At 38.6% G+C, this 16,618-nt stretch overlaps 1 protein-coding gene across 13 annotated transcripts in view; it reads right to left on the bottom strand.

Annotated features, from left to right (window-relative positions):
• The window catches only part of LPP (LIM domain containing preferred translocation partner in lipoma), a 665,671-nt gene that overhangs the window by 108,512 nt on the left and 540,541 nt on the right, over positions 1-16,618 (bottom strand). For all 13 annotated transcript variants that reach the window (XM_059687357.1, XM_059687363.1, XM_059687359.1 and 10 more), the window contains one exon: positions 11,198-11,367. In XM_059687357.1, coding sequence (XP_059543340.1) covers positions 11,198-11,367 — 170 coding nt within the window. The remainder of the gene's footprint in view (positions 1-11,197; positions 11,368-16,618) is intronic.

Genomic DNA, 16,618 nt, shown 5'->3' with positions numbered 1-16,618 from the left:
ATCTTGTAATACTGAGTGAAAAATTCTTAGAAAAGGGATATGATACAATACAATTTATTTAAAATTAAGAAACATTATATGCAAACAACACTATATATTTTTAGAAATAAGTAGAAAAATATAAATAAATGCATAGATAGAATGTAAAATTAGCATAGTGGTTACCTCTGTACAGAAATTCTGAGCTGGTGATTAAGGATAGAACCTAAAGGATTTCATCTGAATTGTTAATATTTTATTTCTTAAATAATGGATACATAACTTTTAATAATATTATGCCTTATATTTGAATCTGTGCTAGAAATATTACATAATAAATTCAAATGTATATATAAAAAGTCTATTATATAAAAATATCCATATGACTTTTGCTTCCCAATTTCCAAAAGAAAGGCTAGAATGTTCAGAATAATCCTATCTAATAAAAGAGAAAAATGGTAATTGGCGTACGAGCTACCCTTTTCATTGGCTAATCAGGGCTATATGCAAATTAACTGCCAACTATGATTGGCAGTTAACTGCCAACTAAGATTGGCAGTTAACTGCCAACAAGATGGCGGTTAATTTGCATATGTAGGCACAATGCAGGGAGGCGAAACGGAAAGCAGGAAGAAGCCCGCTGCCACTGACAGTGATCAGAAACCCAGGGGGGAGCTAAGAGCTGGGGGGCAGGGCAAAGGCGGCCCTGGGGCCACCTTTGCCCTGCCCCCCAGCCATGATCAGAGAATCAGGCGCCTTTGCAGCCCTGGCCAGTGATAGCAGGAAGTAGGGGTGGAGCCAGCGATGGGAGCTGGGCACGGTCGAAGCTGGCAGTCCCGGGAGCTAGGGGTCCCTTGCCTGGGCCTAAAGCGAAGCCCACGATCGCGGGGCCGCTGCAGCTGCGGGTCCCCGCTGCCCGGGCCGGACGCCTAGGCCAGAGGCCTCAGGCCTGGTCAAGGGGCCGATCCGGTGATTGGTGATCGGAGGTTGATGAGGGTCAACTCCTCTGGCCGAGGCATCAGGCCTGGGTGGGGGGCGGAGCCGGGGATTGGGGGGATATGATGGTCCCCTTGCCCAGGCCTGAAGCCTGGGTCAGAGGCGTCAGGCTTGGGCGGGGGGTGGAGCAAGCGATCAGAGGGAGATGGGGGTCCCCTGCCCAGGCATGATTCCTGGGCCAGAGGCCTCAGGCCTGGGTGGGGGTCAGAGCCAGTGATCGGAGGGAGATGGGGGTCCCCTGTCCAAGCCTGACACCTCTGGCGGAGGCGTCAGGCCTGGGCAAGGGGCTGATCAGGCGATAGGAGGGTGATGGGGGTCAATGCCTGAGGGCTCCCAGTATGTGAGAGGGGGCAGGCTGGACTGAGGGACACTCCCCCCCACACACACCCAGTGCACGAATTTCGTGCACGGGGCCCCTAGTCTATATATATATATATATAAAAGGCTAATATGCTAACTGCCCCTCCGCCAGTCTGACTGGCTGCTATGATGCAGACACTCAATACAGGAGCTTCCGAGCTGCACTGACTTGGCAGTGGTGGTTCTTGGGTGATGCACCCTGAAACCAGAGAGGAGGGATCCTGATTCCTTGCGGGGCCACATGATTCCACCTTTGGCAGTGACTTATGTTGTTGCTGGGGCACTGTTGGCCCAGAATTTGGATTACTGCCCACTTACATTTGCGTTTCACATCCTGTATGACAGCAACTTTGCAGAGTGCCCTCTCGCACTTCGGGAACCACTTGGGGGATGTCAGAGAGCTGGTTTTGGCCCAATCCCCTCAGGCCAGGCCAGACCAGGGACCCAACCTGACAGAGGGACCTGTTCACTTGCAGATGCTGGGGAGGGACCACGGAAGGTTGGCTCCAGGATATGTCTGGACCCTCTCACCCAGTCCTGCCTCTCTGGCCACCTTCTAATTAATTTCCTTTTAATGAGCACGAATCTGTGCACCAGCTCTCTAGTATTACTATAATAGTGGTGATTCTGTGCATAACTAATAAGATTTAGGAAGAAGGCTGGCCATTACTTTATTTAATCCTATTGAACACTTATTTTTTCTTCTATTTTAGAGTTTTTTTTGTGTGCTATTGTAATTTTTTAAAACAAGAATGCATTATAAATTTCATTAAATGCCCTAAAACTATCTAGTATTTTTAAAATTTGATAAATCAATACAATGAATTATGTTACAAATTCCTAATATTGTCCTAACATTGCCATCATGGAATAACTTGGGATGTTTCATTACGTGAAATTCAATTTGTTAACTTCACTTAGGATTTCTGCACTGGTGAAGGGTTAGCATAGTTATCTTTTTGGGGAAAGCTAGACTAGGTATTAATTGGGATTTATAAAATGTTTTGGGAAGCTTATCTTTTTTTCCTCCTAGGCTTTGAAAGTTGAAACAACGCAGGAATCAGTCCTCTAAAGATCTAAAAAATCCTGTCAATAAAATTTCCTGGTTCTATCTCAGATAGTATCTCTACATTTCACTCATGCTTTTGAGGTTATTCAAGTTTTCTTCTCCTTTATTTTAGATTTGTACAAAAAATAGCTTCTTTTATATAAAATTTTAGGTGTAATAATTTCAAAATGTGTGAGCTACCTATGCTAAGAACTTCTTTTTTATTCCTAATTTTATCTAATTTTTGTTTCTATTTTCCTTATTTTCATTAGATATTTATCTTATTGATTTTTCCAAAGGAACATTTCCTGTACCTAATAATTCTAGTATTTTTTCCATTTATCAATATGTGCCTTTATTTAACTAATTCCTTCCTCCTTTAAGTTGATTTTGTTGTCCTTTTCTATTTTTTTAGGTTAATATATTATCACTCTTGTTGCAATGAATGACCCCAGCTTTGCTTGAAGTTCCACTTTGGCTTCACTTGCTTCTCACCGTCATGCAGAGTTACCATCATCACTACTTCTAGAACTCTTCACCCCAGGAGTATGTTTACTTGTTTACTCATCAATAGATGTGCGATTCTGCCAGCCAGAGTAAGAAATGTCTACCTTTCCCTTTCAGTCTGTGATATGACATATTTTTAAATCTTTTATAGATATTAGGAGAAAAGATACAATCTCTTTAGTTATAGAAATTAAATCAATCATATTATTCAACTTCTATAATTGGTTTGTCACAAAGACTGCAAGAAATGTGTTAAAGTTTTATAAAGAATATGGTTTTACCATCTTCATCTCATATTTATATATTTCAATGTAATGGTATTTAATAAAGAGAAGCACAGGACTATTCTTCAGGAACTGTGACCTCTATCTAATCTAATAATAGATAAACATGGTAATTGACTGTACCTTCACTATGCCTCCCATTGGCTAATATGTGAGATATGCAAATTAACCACCAACAAAGATAGCAGTTAATTTGCAAATGTAGGCATGAAGGGGTGGAGCGAAGACTGAAGGTGGCTCCAGCCGGAGCAGCAAAGGCTTGAAGGCGGCTCCAGCCGGAGCAGCAAAGACTGAAGGCGGCTCCAGCCAGAGCGAAGGCCTGGGTCCCGGGTATCGGAGGAAAACTGGTGCCATCAGGCAGGGGAAGGGAAGGCCTATTGCATGAATATTTTCATGCAACAGGCCTCTAGTAAAAAAATAATGTTCTTTGTCCTATTTGATAGTTTTTTCTTGAATTGTACTTTATCTACTATTAATACTGTAGTTAGTAGGTAATAAATATTTTCTTTTGGTCAGAATTTAATGTTACATCTTTTCCTACTTACTTATTTTTAACTATTAAAAATAAAAACCATTAGTTTTATTGGCTCATTGCTTAGTACCATTGTATTTGCTCTTGATTGCCCCCCACCAACACTTTATTTTGATTAATTTATTTGTCTGCTGGGATATTGAAGTCATTTTTTTATAAAGGTGATATACATTCTTTTTGAATGTCCATGGAATATTTAAAAGAAACTACTTCTATAGAAGGCAACACTGTTATGAAACAAAAACAAGTTACTAATTGGTACAGATGGTATGATTCCACTGTGTGTATGTAAACACATGTATAGAGATGTGTCATTATAGCTATAAACATATATCCATACTCACATACATTGAAATAGAAAAGAAGTGTGTGTTAAAAAATATAAACTGTTATGTTATTGAGATGGGATAGTTGTGCACCTTTGGATATATTTTCAAATTTTTTTCTCCTAGGCATATAATACTTAAAAGTTTATTTTTTTTTTGTTTTTTTTTTGTTGTTGCTGTTTTGTGTGTGTGTGTGTGTGTGTGTGTGTGTGTGTGTGTGTGTGTGTGTGTGTTTGTTTTTTTTGGTGTTTTTAATTTCTATTTGAAAGCAGCCCAAGTGCCCATCAGTAGATGAGTAGGTAAAAAGCTGCAGTACATTTACACATTGGAATACTACTCAGCTGTAAAAATGAAAGGAATCTTACCTTTTGCAACAGCATGGATGGACCTATAGAGTATTATGCTAAGTGAAATAAGCCAGTCAGACTGCAATCCATATGACTTCATTTATATGTGGAATCTAATGAAGAAAATGAACTAACAAAGTGGAGACAACTTATAGACAGAGAACAGACTGACAGCTGTCAGGGGGGAGGGGGGTGGAGGCTGCATGAGAAGGGTGAAGAGATTTATCAAAGAAAAAAGAAGACTCATGGACACAGACAACAGTATGTTGACTACCATAAGGAAGGGGGCATTGGGGGTGGGGAGTAAAAGAGGGCATAAGGGGGATAAATTGTGAAGGAAGAAGACTTGACTTGGAGTGGTAAACACACTATATAACATATAGATGATGTACTATAGAACTATAAACCCGAAGCCCATAATTTTACTAACCAATATCACCCTAATAAATTCAATAATAAAAAAAAAGATATGCAGAGCCACTGAGGAATTTTAATCTCTGAAATAGCATTGTCAACTGAGTAGAAGAATGTCAGTAAGGATAAATAAAATAAAAATAAAGGTTATATATCTGAATAAAGAATAAATTACTACCATATGAATGAATATTCTGAGCTCAGTGTTTCTCTAATAAGAAGGCAAAAGCCACATCTATAAAATTCAGTTTGGTTTACCTATACATTTTTTTTAACTTGACATTATAGAAAATAGTAATAGAGAAAAATTAATTAGTAAAGAGAAACCTCGTAATAACAAATGATATTTCCAATCACTGTTTGGATATGTGGGAAAAGCTGGACTTGAGAACCAAAGGCCGGCGTCAAGTCTCAGATCGGGCACTTATGCTCCATGGAACCGAGCAAGCTGGCTGTTTCCAAAGCTCTTACTACTGGAAATGAAGGCGGTTATAATTGTACCTATTTGTTGGGTCCTTAGAGGATGACACGAGATAAAAGAAAAATACTTTGTAAAAGTTAAAGCACTACATAAATATTAATTGTTATGATTATTTTTAACAAAAGAAAATTAAATAAGAGATTTTTGCCTTAAAACCTGAGGCCTTTCAGGGAAAGCCACATGTACAGGTAAATGCTCAAGAAAAGACAGGGACTGATTGCTTTTCATCAGTATAAGTTCAGCACTTCAGATACTGTAATACAGTAAGATATAATCCACGTGGTCATCAGCTAAAAGGTTGAAAATGGAAGACTATAGTCACAGGGAGCTATCAGTATGTGCATATTTTTAGGAAGATGGACATTAGTTTCAGGATTTTATGAACCCAGCAATAAAATTAGAAGATCAGTTCCTAATCTTCATTTTGTCTTTTACTTTGAAACTATCAAAACCACTGCAAAATGAGACTAATACTCTCCCCTTTGTCTGTTTCACAAGGTTCTAATAGTATGATCATGTACAATAATAGATGCTCCGAAGCTTTGTAAACTGTAAGGAACTATATAAATGGAAGATAAAACTATTCATAATTGTTAGCATGGTTAAATCTCTTAAAATAATAATTGACAATTTTTCATCTTTCTTGAAGCATTCTCTCCCTGTTTCTGGGAGAGTACTTGTGGAGTGATGATGTGAGATGCCAAAAGAAAATGCCTTTATATTGGTACTAGAGGCCCAGTGCACAAAATTCCTGCACTTGGAGGGGGTGGGGGGATCCACAGCCCAGCCTGCACCCTCTCACATTCCAGGAGCCCTTGTGGGGTGTCTGACTGATGGCATCCTGTGGAGAGTGGGCTAAGCTGTCAATCGGACATCCTTAGGTTCCCCGTCACCACAGCTGCATTCGCCAGCCCTGAGCCCCGGCTTCTGGCTGAGTGGTGCTTCCCCTGTGGGAGTGCAATGACCATCAGGGAGCAGCTCCTGCATTGAGCGTCTGCCCCTTGGTGGTCAGTGCACATCATAGTGAGCAGTTGAGTGGCCTTAGCATACAATTAGCATATTACACTTTGATTGGCTGAATGGCTAACTTGATGACTGGACACTTAGCATACTAGGCTTTTATTATATAGAATGTGTGCATGTGCATGTGTGCGTGGTGTGAAAGGAGAGACAGAGACTCCTTGGAGATGAGTGAGCAGAGGTGGGCAATCAAGAAAAGAGAAGGAGGAAAGTTCATGTGGATTTTTCAGATTTTAGTCCGAACTTTCAGTTCATTTGCCAACACCCACATAAAGCCCTAGCCATAACTGCCTTTAAAACATTTTATTAGGAAAAAACTAAGCATAAAAAAAGAACAACTTTCCAGAAGAGGTAGAACACCTACCTCTTAATGTAGGTGGAAAAGATCGAATACTTTAATTGTAGCCATTGAGTGACATAAGGAAGCGAAAGGCCACTAAAGTATTGGCCACTAATGTGCCAAATTCAGGAAACTCTAAGTGTTTAGTCGCCTGTGGAGTTGGCCTCCTACTTCGGGAGGCCTTTTAATCACTTGGATCTTGACTCTAATAAAAATGTCTACACAACTTCCACTGCTGGAGAGCTAGGAGCTGGGTTCGCTCCACCCTGAGGAAGAGCCCTGGGTGAGGGGAAGACCTTGGCTGCCATTTCATAAACAGGCTTGCTGAGAATCTCTGATGTGCTGTTTGTAGGCGCAGACTCCTTGTCTATGCTAAGAACACAGAAACTGTTTGTAAATCTACACTTATGAGTAAACCTGTCTCCTTCAGGGCAGCAGGGCACACAAGTAGGAGGCTCTGTTGCTACTCTTCAGACTTATAACAACATAAAAATATTCTTAAGCAAAGCATGAAAATCTTAGTCCTTCTCATATATGTCTTCATATTCCTTCTATAGCATCTATTTATTTTGGTACTTCCACAGAAACTGCAGCTATGAAATTACCCCAAAGTTAGAGAGTTTCTAAATTGTATCAAATTTGCAGAGGGAAAAAGCAATGACAATAATGCTATTAATCAAATCAAATCCTTATATTAGTAAACAATTTCATGATGTACAAAATAAACCTGCTCATTTCTTCTCTTTGAAGACAGGAAAAAAGTTAGTATTTCCCTTTAATAAATGTAAATACTGGTACTCAGAAATTAAATGACACACCAGGAGAGCAAGAACTAGAACCAATATATTCTATCTTTATCAATTTGCTTCCCAAGGAAGCTTAGTGTTCTTAAATTTAATCCATAAGAATAATCAAAGCTAAGATTTTAAGAGATCTATCACCAAAGTAGAAAAGCATCTCATTGGTTTTGCTAATAATTCTACAAATTAAAATTAAAATAATGCACTCAATAAATTGATTCTAAATAAATATAAATACAAATTTTCAATAGTGAATAGATTATAGTTTAAAATGCAGTCCCATTACTATGATGGTTCTGTAAACTGAAAAATATTTCTGAAGAAATCTAGCAAATGTTCTCCAAATTGCCATAAACTAAGTAATATAAATTAAGAAAGTTATTAAAAATAAAGTAATATAAAAATTTATTTATAGGCATGCTATTAATAATACCAAGAGATTAGAAAATATCCAATATCATTCTAGTGGCAAATGGCTTGAAAATTTAGTGTGTAAACAAATAAAACTAAACAGATAAAAAACTTAAAAATAATTATTATTAGTCATAGGAAGCGATGAGCATATTTATATGAAGTCAATCAATAGGAAATACAAAACAAAGCAAGTACAGAATGATTAAAGAGAATTACAATGCTGTATAGAGTCAAGCTTATTTCATTATATGTATGTTTGTGCAAGGATTAAGTATTTAAGAGAATATAGGAAAAGATGAATAATCATTAAAACAAAGTTTCCCTCAAAATTATATAAATGTTTAACTTAAATATGACTTAAAGTTGATGAATTCAGGCAAGAGTAAATTAAGTTTACATTACACTGGTCTCCCCCATAGACTCAAGAGCATCAAACATGGGTGGTCTTTACAGAGAAATGAATAAACTACTATCTTCAATGTTCTGACGCTATCTATTTAAAAAACAAATAAAACAAAACACTGACTGAGGCCTAGGGCCTGGCTCTCTCTGCTTTGTACAGGATGTCTTTCTTTCAACATCAGTTTCCACCAATGGAATGAGAGGCAATTTGAATGCCATTGCAGGTGTTTGTTCTAAGGGCTTTGGTTCCAAGAGGGATACATGCACACAGCTTTCCCAGTCCCCATATTTCTAATGTGGCAACTTATTGGACTTATGAAAGTTCAGAAGAAATTAAAATGCTAACACATCCATGAGGGGCTTGAGGCCTGGGCTGACCTCTGAAATCAATATTGAACAAGGGTCTCTGAATAAATCTTAACCGAACTCTGATAAGAATTCAATTACATTTTACAGTCACCATGGATAAATCTCATTAAAGGAAAATCACGATTAAAGTTTCTGAGGAGGAAGAGAAGTCAAAAGGATAGTAAGAATTTCCATTATTTGAATTCACCCAGGTTTTTGAAGGATGTGACTGAGTACCTCCCAGACAGCGTTCATTGTTATAAGCATTGTATAGCATCAGGCAACCAAAGCAAACAGCTGTGGCCTGAAGAATCACCAAGTTCCTACGCCTGGAATGGGGAGAGAAATCTGAGCCTGCATACTGCAGAAACCCATAATTTAGCCAGATTGGACTTTTTTTTTTTTTTTTTTTTTTTGGTTTTATTACATACTCAGGGGAGCAAGCAAAGCATTTAAAATGCTATGTCTGACAGGCTAAAACAATTTCCTAAAGCCTGCTGAATCTCACTGCACATGTAAGGTCCTCACATTCAGACTAAATAGGCCAGAAATCCTGTCAAAATTAACCTCAGAATAGCATGTATTTCACTACCATTCCTTGAGCAAGCCATGTGTGCTTTACAAAGATTGCCTCATTTCATATCCACAAACCTTTGGGGAAAATCCAGAAAGCACTCCATTATATAGATGAGGAAACTGAGGCTTAGAAATATCAGGTAACTCTCCCAAGGAGACAAGACATTAAGTGATAGCACCAAATTGAGACACTATTCTTTACATCATGTTATATTGTTTCTCAATATCGTTTATATGATTCCTAGCTCATAAGGGATAAAGAAAAACTGAACGAGGTTCATTAAAGTAGCAAGAATCAACAAGGCAGTCCAAAAAGGGATGGAGAAAAGATACAAGAGCTACAAAATCACAGAAGCCTGTGCTCACTTAGTATAAGGACAAACAGCCATGCATAGCTGCTTCTCTGGGCTCTGCTGACGTCACCGTCAGAGCTCACTATGACTAGCATATTTCATAATGGTGGTCCTATGTGAAGGTCATTGCGAATGACAGTCTGCACAATCTAATGACAAAGGCAGGGGATTTGTAATTTTCTTTTGTCAACACAGAATTCAAAGGGTGATATTTGAAATATTCTCATTTACTACAGAGGTAAGCTTTTGTTCACCGACTTCCCCTGATAGGCAATTGCTCCTTGCAGATCAACAGGACCTTACTGTGTTGGTGTTTATGTTCTGGACAAACTAAAATAGTGTGACGCCTGTAAAAATAAGCAAACAAACAAGCAAAAAAACACGGGACTAGGGATGCCAACAACTGAATATAGCCCTGGCTTGGACACTAATGTTAGAATAAGTCACTTTATTCCTCTCTGCTTCTCTGTGTTCTCACTTCTAAAGAGAGGAGTTAGACTAACGATCTTCAAAGTTTGTTTGTTTTTTCCAGCTCCAAAATTGCGTGGCACTATAATGATGCTATATGTGTGTTTAAGTTGTCTTTGGGAAGAAAAAGGAAATAAAACTGAACCTAAAAATGCAAAACAATATTAAATCTTGTAAGATCTTTATCTCGAAGAATCTTTAGATCTGTGCTACAGACTCCAGGGCTGCAATGAGTTAGAGCTGTCAGGTTATGGGAAAGTGCCAACGAGCCAGGTTCTTCTGCAATCAACTTGAAACGTGGGGATCTGCAAAGCTATTTATAACTCGCATTGTCTTGCACCAAAAGCTTCCTTTATGTTGACATTTTTGGGCACTGAGGGCCAAACCATGGCTTTTTTGGGGGTTTGCAAAAAGCACTACTTTTTCCACTAACAAGTGTTCAGCAGACACATTAAAATCATGCAGAAGGATAACAAAGACATTTTCTTTAGGTTAAAAAAAATCTGTTCACTCATTAAATTGCTGTATCATATGATTGCTTAATGTATACATGTGAATAGCCTGGCCCAAAACTAAGATAATGTGACTACGAGTGTTTGTTAGTCACCCATCGATGTTATTAAAGTATAGTTGTCATGTTCTTCAAAAAGACAACATCAACAATTGTTAGCTCAGTCAGCATTACTATTCATGTTCCTTTAAGGTGCGCTATAATAAAGCGTTTCTCAGTGTGCATCATTGAAAACCTCTGGGTATGATAGGTAAGAAATCTTCTGGGTAGAAAAGAGAGGTGATTCAAAGGACCCAGGAGTTTAAAAGTGCATTGACAAGTCCAGAGGCCCTATAACACTTCTCAACAAATACTGACAATTCAGGGTGACACCTAATAAGGAGGGTGTAATGTTGCCACTTGGGAAACTCTCTGATGCTACAAGGGATATCATGATAGCTAGTACATACAAGCTTGAAATCCACACGGTGACGATCTTCCCAGCAGACCACTAAATGAATGGCAGCCCCATCCCAACACACCTTTTCCACATGAACACATGGGAAAAATTAAGATATGCCAATTTACATGCACACATATTGTGAAGTCTGGGCGAAGTCAAGATCTGATGGCAACATTCTATCAGAAGTGACTGGCACTTTGTCAAAGAAGATATCTTTGCAAAGTACCCGAGGATCAATTCTGAACTTACAATGTAGCAGGGCTCACAGTAGGCTTTCTTCTCCATGGCGTAGAAGGGCTGCCCTCGGAGCTTGTTGTTGCAGATGATGCACGTGAAACAATCCACATGGAAGACCTGGTCCATGGCAGTGCATCCTGTCCCTTCCCCAATGACATTTTCCCCACAGCGAGCACAGCGGCCTGAAAGAGAGAAGGGATTGACTGTTAAGATCACACAGAGGAACAGTTCAGTCTTGGGATAGAAACCAACAAGGGAAAGACAGCAACTTCGTAATGTCTGTAGCAACAGCAATGAGACCACCACTATCACCATCACCGCCATAAGCAAGATCACCAGGACAGTCACCACTATGCCCTGTAAGGCCAGCAGGATGGGGATTTTACATCCTCCTATAAAATTGAGGAGTTGATTGTCTCAGCCAAAGAGCCCACAGAAAATGACAGAGTGGAACTCAAGTCGAGGCCAGTGCCCTGACTCTACTCTCACATGGGAGTCTAAGGACAATGGCTCTCGGGATAGTAGGAATAGGTGGGATTGACTAGAAAAGTCTTTCTTCTCAGGGAGTCTGCTTGTCTGGTTAGACTGGGATGAAATGGGGTCCAAAAGCAAACTTCAACTCTTTTCACAAAAGTCCTGGTTGTAAAACCTTTGCATCCAGCTCTTGGTGACAGGCAGGTCAAAAGCCAGGCCCTTTCATTTCCAGACAGCTCTGACTGCCAGAAAGTTCTTTCTCATGTTGAGCTGGAATGCTTGCTCACTCAAATGGCTACCCAGTAGTTCCAGTTCTGTCTTCAGGGGATTCATGAAACAACTCTCCTCTCTTATACTTGACACTCTTTAAAATATTACACTTCAGTTAATGTTGCCTCCAAGTCTGTTCTTGGGTTGAACATCCTTAAATCCTGCAGCAGTTCCACACACTGCAGGGCTTGAGTACCTCATGACCCAGGGTTCTGCACATTTCCAGCATTCTTAAATGGATTCATGGGGCATCTGGACCACAGATGCACATCAGGTTTAGCTTTAAAATATTCACATTAATTCTTAAATAACAATAAAACATCATTTCAGAGAAATATTTATGTCAGCAAGAGACATTTTGCTGGTTGCAATCTGTCTCTGTATCTGGCTCCATCGTGGGAATCTTGTCAGAGGTCAGATCCACATCCAGGTTCCCATCTCATTCTTTATTTCTTCTAAGTAATTACAAGTCCCTGGGGATGTCTGGGGGATCTGCAGGCATTTATAGGTAAGCTATAGCAAATCTAGTGCTTCATATGTGTCAGGCATTTTCTAGGTGCTTTTTATATGTTAAATCCTTTCATATTCACAACAACCTATGTGATAGGGACAGTTATTATTCCCATTTTACAGATGAGGAAACTTAGTCACAAAATGGTTAACTAACTTCAAACTCAAGCAGTCTAGTTTCAGTACTTATGGTGTTAACCACTATGTAATCTTGCTTCTGCCTGGTTCTATGAATCAAGATGGAACACAGATCTGACATTATGGAGAAATTTCTCACTGAATGAAGACTGCTTTCAGCACTCCGTCACATTGGATTGACAACCATTTCACACCTAAAAATAGGAGGGCTAAATGTTTCAACTTGGAGAAAAGAGGAAAATATATTTCTAATCCTCTCTAGTTGCATTTGGCCCTGTAAAAAATTTCTTTATATTCTGTTGCAGGATTTGAATGTCTTTACAGTATAGTCCATTATCTCCCTCCTAGAAAATAAAAAATATCAAGTGTTTGAAGAATAGTTAAACCCTTGACAACTAAGTCATCTCCACTATAATTGACATATTATAAAGTCAATATATTATTGACATTTGTCAAAAGGTGTGGCTTTATTTTCAAACTTCTGTTGAAGAGTTAACTTGTACCTGTTTTTATTATAAAATGCATAACCTTAGACGGGCATGTTTAACATTATGGATGCTCATTGACTTTAGTAACCAAAGCAGATTATTAAAATAGCACTATTTTTTGTGATTATTCAGAACAAAACACTTAATTGGTTTACTAGAAAGTTCACTGAGCTATGTTTGAAAAAGATGCTAAAATTCTGAGAACTTCATGGTATTATCTGATTTCATTACAGAAAACATATTGAGGATAACAGGCAATCCATAACATCTAATTTTTAAAAAGTCATCATTAGACTTAGTGCTTAAACCCTTCTTTTTCAACTGCTTGTGTGGAAAGATCACATTCATCCCAGCATATACTGATTCTTTTTCTATATATATTGGAAGCCTGTTCACTAAAATTTACATTGTAATATTAATCTGAAGTAGTATTTATGGTATTATCTTTATTACTATTTTTTCCACCTTCAATGAATCATACTTAAATCACTGACCTCCTTTGGTTTATCTGAAGAAATAAAGCAATACAACAGTAAATAATGAAAAATGTAGCTTTAACATCAGCAGAAAAATCATACTAACGACATGAAAATATTCTGGGCTGAATGGCACTATTACTAAACATTGATTTAAAACAATTCAACAGAGGTTTTGTGGTGCATGCGATATTTTTATAATGCGATGAGTATTAAAAGAACTTATATGCATATATGCATAGCCCATGCACAAAGACAATAGTGCAGTTAAGGCCAGGGGTGGAGCAGGAGCTGGGTGGAGTAGGGCAAAGGGTGGAAAAATGGGAGACATTTGTAATACCCTCCACAATAAAAATAAATTTAAAAAAGAGTAAGTTGAATTCCTGAGAAAATTATTTCAAATTTAACAAATTTTAAAGTAGTTAAGTGCAGGTCAAACAAAATTATTTTTAATTAGTTCCCTTTTAGAGATCAAACTGGATTCCCTGATAATCCATCAGGGACTACTAATGATCTCTGGTGGAAAAAATGCTTTCAATCAGATGTTATCAACTGTTGGTCATACTGGTCTACAAGGCAGGTAGGGGTAGCAATTATGATCTAGACCACAACCGCCCAAAGGGTAATATCTGGAGTCCAAGAGTCTGGGCCTGCAAGGCTGATAGAGAGTCTGAGAACCTGGGGGATATTTCAATCACTGATTAGATGGGAAGATCAGAGCAGAGCCTTGAAGGACAGGCTGCAAAGTAAACGCTGGAATTCTCATTCTATTCAAGACATTCCCCAGGTATCTACTCTTTGTCCAGTACTATATTTGGCTTCCCTGTGACATAAAACAGTGGATCAGACAATATCAGTACCTTTTACAGTCATTAGAGGACTATATAGATTCCACAATCACATGACAAAGTGTTACATGGGAAAGTGCAGTGGAATGTGGGAGGAAAATCACATCTGAGAAGGTTCAGGAAGGTTTTAGTGGGGAAAGAAGTAATTGAGCCCAACCTTAAAGGATGGAATTTTGACAGGTGGGAATGGAAGAGAAAACTACCACACAAAAACCAAATGCTTATTGAACCCAAAAATTCTGCAGTGATTTGGTGCTGGCATAATAAGGTTTTGTCTTCTCAGCGATGAAAGCCGATGGGCTGAATTCATAAGGAACAATCTTTTCCTTTATATTTTGGAGAATATTCTTCCAGAGTGGGTCAGGCAAATATGCTGGCCCCAGACATGACCAGCTCTGCTGCCTTCAGTATTTTTCCTATTCTTGGGAGAAATCAGGGACACTAGGCTCGAGGGCAGTCAGTCTGGCACCTTTAAAATCACAAGCACAGAAAAAGAGCGAAGAACAAAAATTAAAAATAGCCCTGCACATCAACAGGACAGTAAAGGTGCCCGAATGTTCCCTTTTTACATGAACAAAAACTTTAACCATGGCTTTTAGGGAGGTATTGAGAATGGAAAGAAAGTTCCTCAAGCATAGTGCATTCTTGCCCCTACCGGGGCTCATACTACACATCACTGAAAGAATACCGCACTCTTAGAGCCCTTCTTTAAGACAAACATCTCAGCACTTTCAAAGGAGGAAAACCAGGGGAATAGTACAGGACTAGCAGGCATCAGAACATCAAGAAATGATAATTGATTAGGGGCCAGTAGGAATCCCAGGGTCAGGTTCAAATGCAGGGCTGGTATGAGAAGCTTAGCACAGGAACTTAACAAATCGAAGCAACAGTCATTCAGCCTGGGGAGAATTTTGTCAGTGAATTAAGTCACCTGAGCAACAACAACAAAAATGAGCTTGTTTATATATTATTGCTTATTATATGTGTTGCTTTATGTCAACTGTGGAGATAGACGTGAATTCTTCTCACCCATAACTCCTCCTTTTCCTCCCAACTATAGTAATTTCTGCAACCTCTCTGAAATGCTTCCTTCCCAACACCAGCCTGCTATGTAAATTGAGCTTCATTATCTCCCTTGGGCCATTGCAATGGCTTCCTGATTACTCCCTTATCTCTGGTTTACTTCCTCTTATAAATGGAAAGGCTGTATGGAAATCTTAGTACTTGAGCTAAGTCTGGAAGGTTACAGTTTTTGAACAAGTTGTCCTGAGGAATGGCATGGGTAGAGGGTGCTTTTACCAGGCAATCAACAAAGAAGCAAGGAAGGCGCAGTAATGGAATATGTTTTCATATTTAATGGTTCCCACTTTCTCTTTTCATAATATGAATTTATTTCCTTTACACTATGAAAATAAAGTGTTATTTCTTGGGTGATCAATACACCATTAGGCCATAGGCCAGCCATGGGCCGGATCCGGCCCGTTTGAAATGAATAAAACTAAAAAAAAAAAAAAAAAAAAAAAGACTGTACACTTTTATGTAATGATGTTTACTTTGAATTTATATTAGTTCACACAAACACTCCATCCATTCTTTTGTTCCGGCCCTCCGGTCCAGTTTAAGAACCATTGTGGCCCTGAGTCAAAAAGTTTGCCCACCCCTGCCATAGACGGTCCTTTGCAAACAATGCTGGGTTTGGAGGTGGGACCAAAAATGTCCATAGCCATTTGGAGAGTTAGTGCTATGGTGATCAGGGGTGACAGACTCCCAAACTCATATATTATTCAATATCAAAAGTAAAACAGTAAATTTATGCAGACATCAAGCCACGTCACATGTGTCTTCATGTCCTCCTTGCTCCTTGATTTATAATAGAAATTTTAGTCACAAGCAAAATTAATATTCTATCTTTAAATATTATAAAGAACTAAAACTTTACATGCCAATTCTACAACATACCAGCTTTCTCATTAGATACCTTCTAAAATATATTCTGAACAAAGTCCTGCTCCAAAAGTTAAATCAATAAGGTTATATCAGGCTAGGGAATTGATGGTCATATATACCTAGAAACAAAGCCTGCCCCAATTTGTCGTACATATATATATATATGACCACTGGGGTTATTGTCTTAAATCACGAACTCCATTAAGGTGGTTCACAAATTATCTTCCACTGAAGATACAAAAGTATAATAGAACAAGTTTGCTTTCTTTATGTAATAGGTCC

Source organism: Myotis daubentonii, chromosome 3 (genome assembly GCF_963259705.1).
Source record: "Myotis daubentonii chromosome 3, mMyoDau2.1, whole genome shotgun sequence".
NCBI classification, from domain to species: domain Eukaryota; kingdom Metazoa; phylum Chordata; class Mammalia; order Chiroptera; family Vespertilionidae; genus Myotis; species Myotis daubentonii.
The sequence above is the reverse complement of the archived record's forward strand: the minus strand, read 5'-3'. Positions and strand labels throughout refer to the sequence as shown.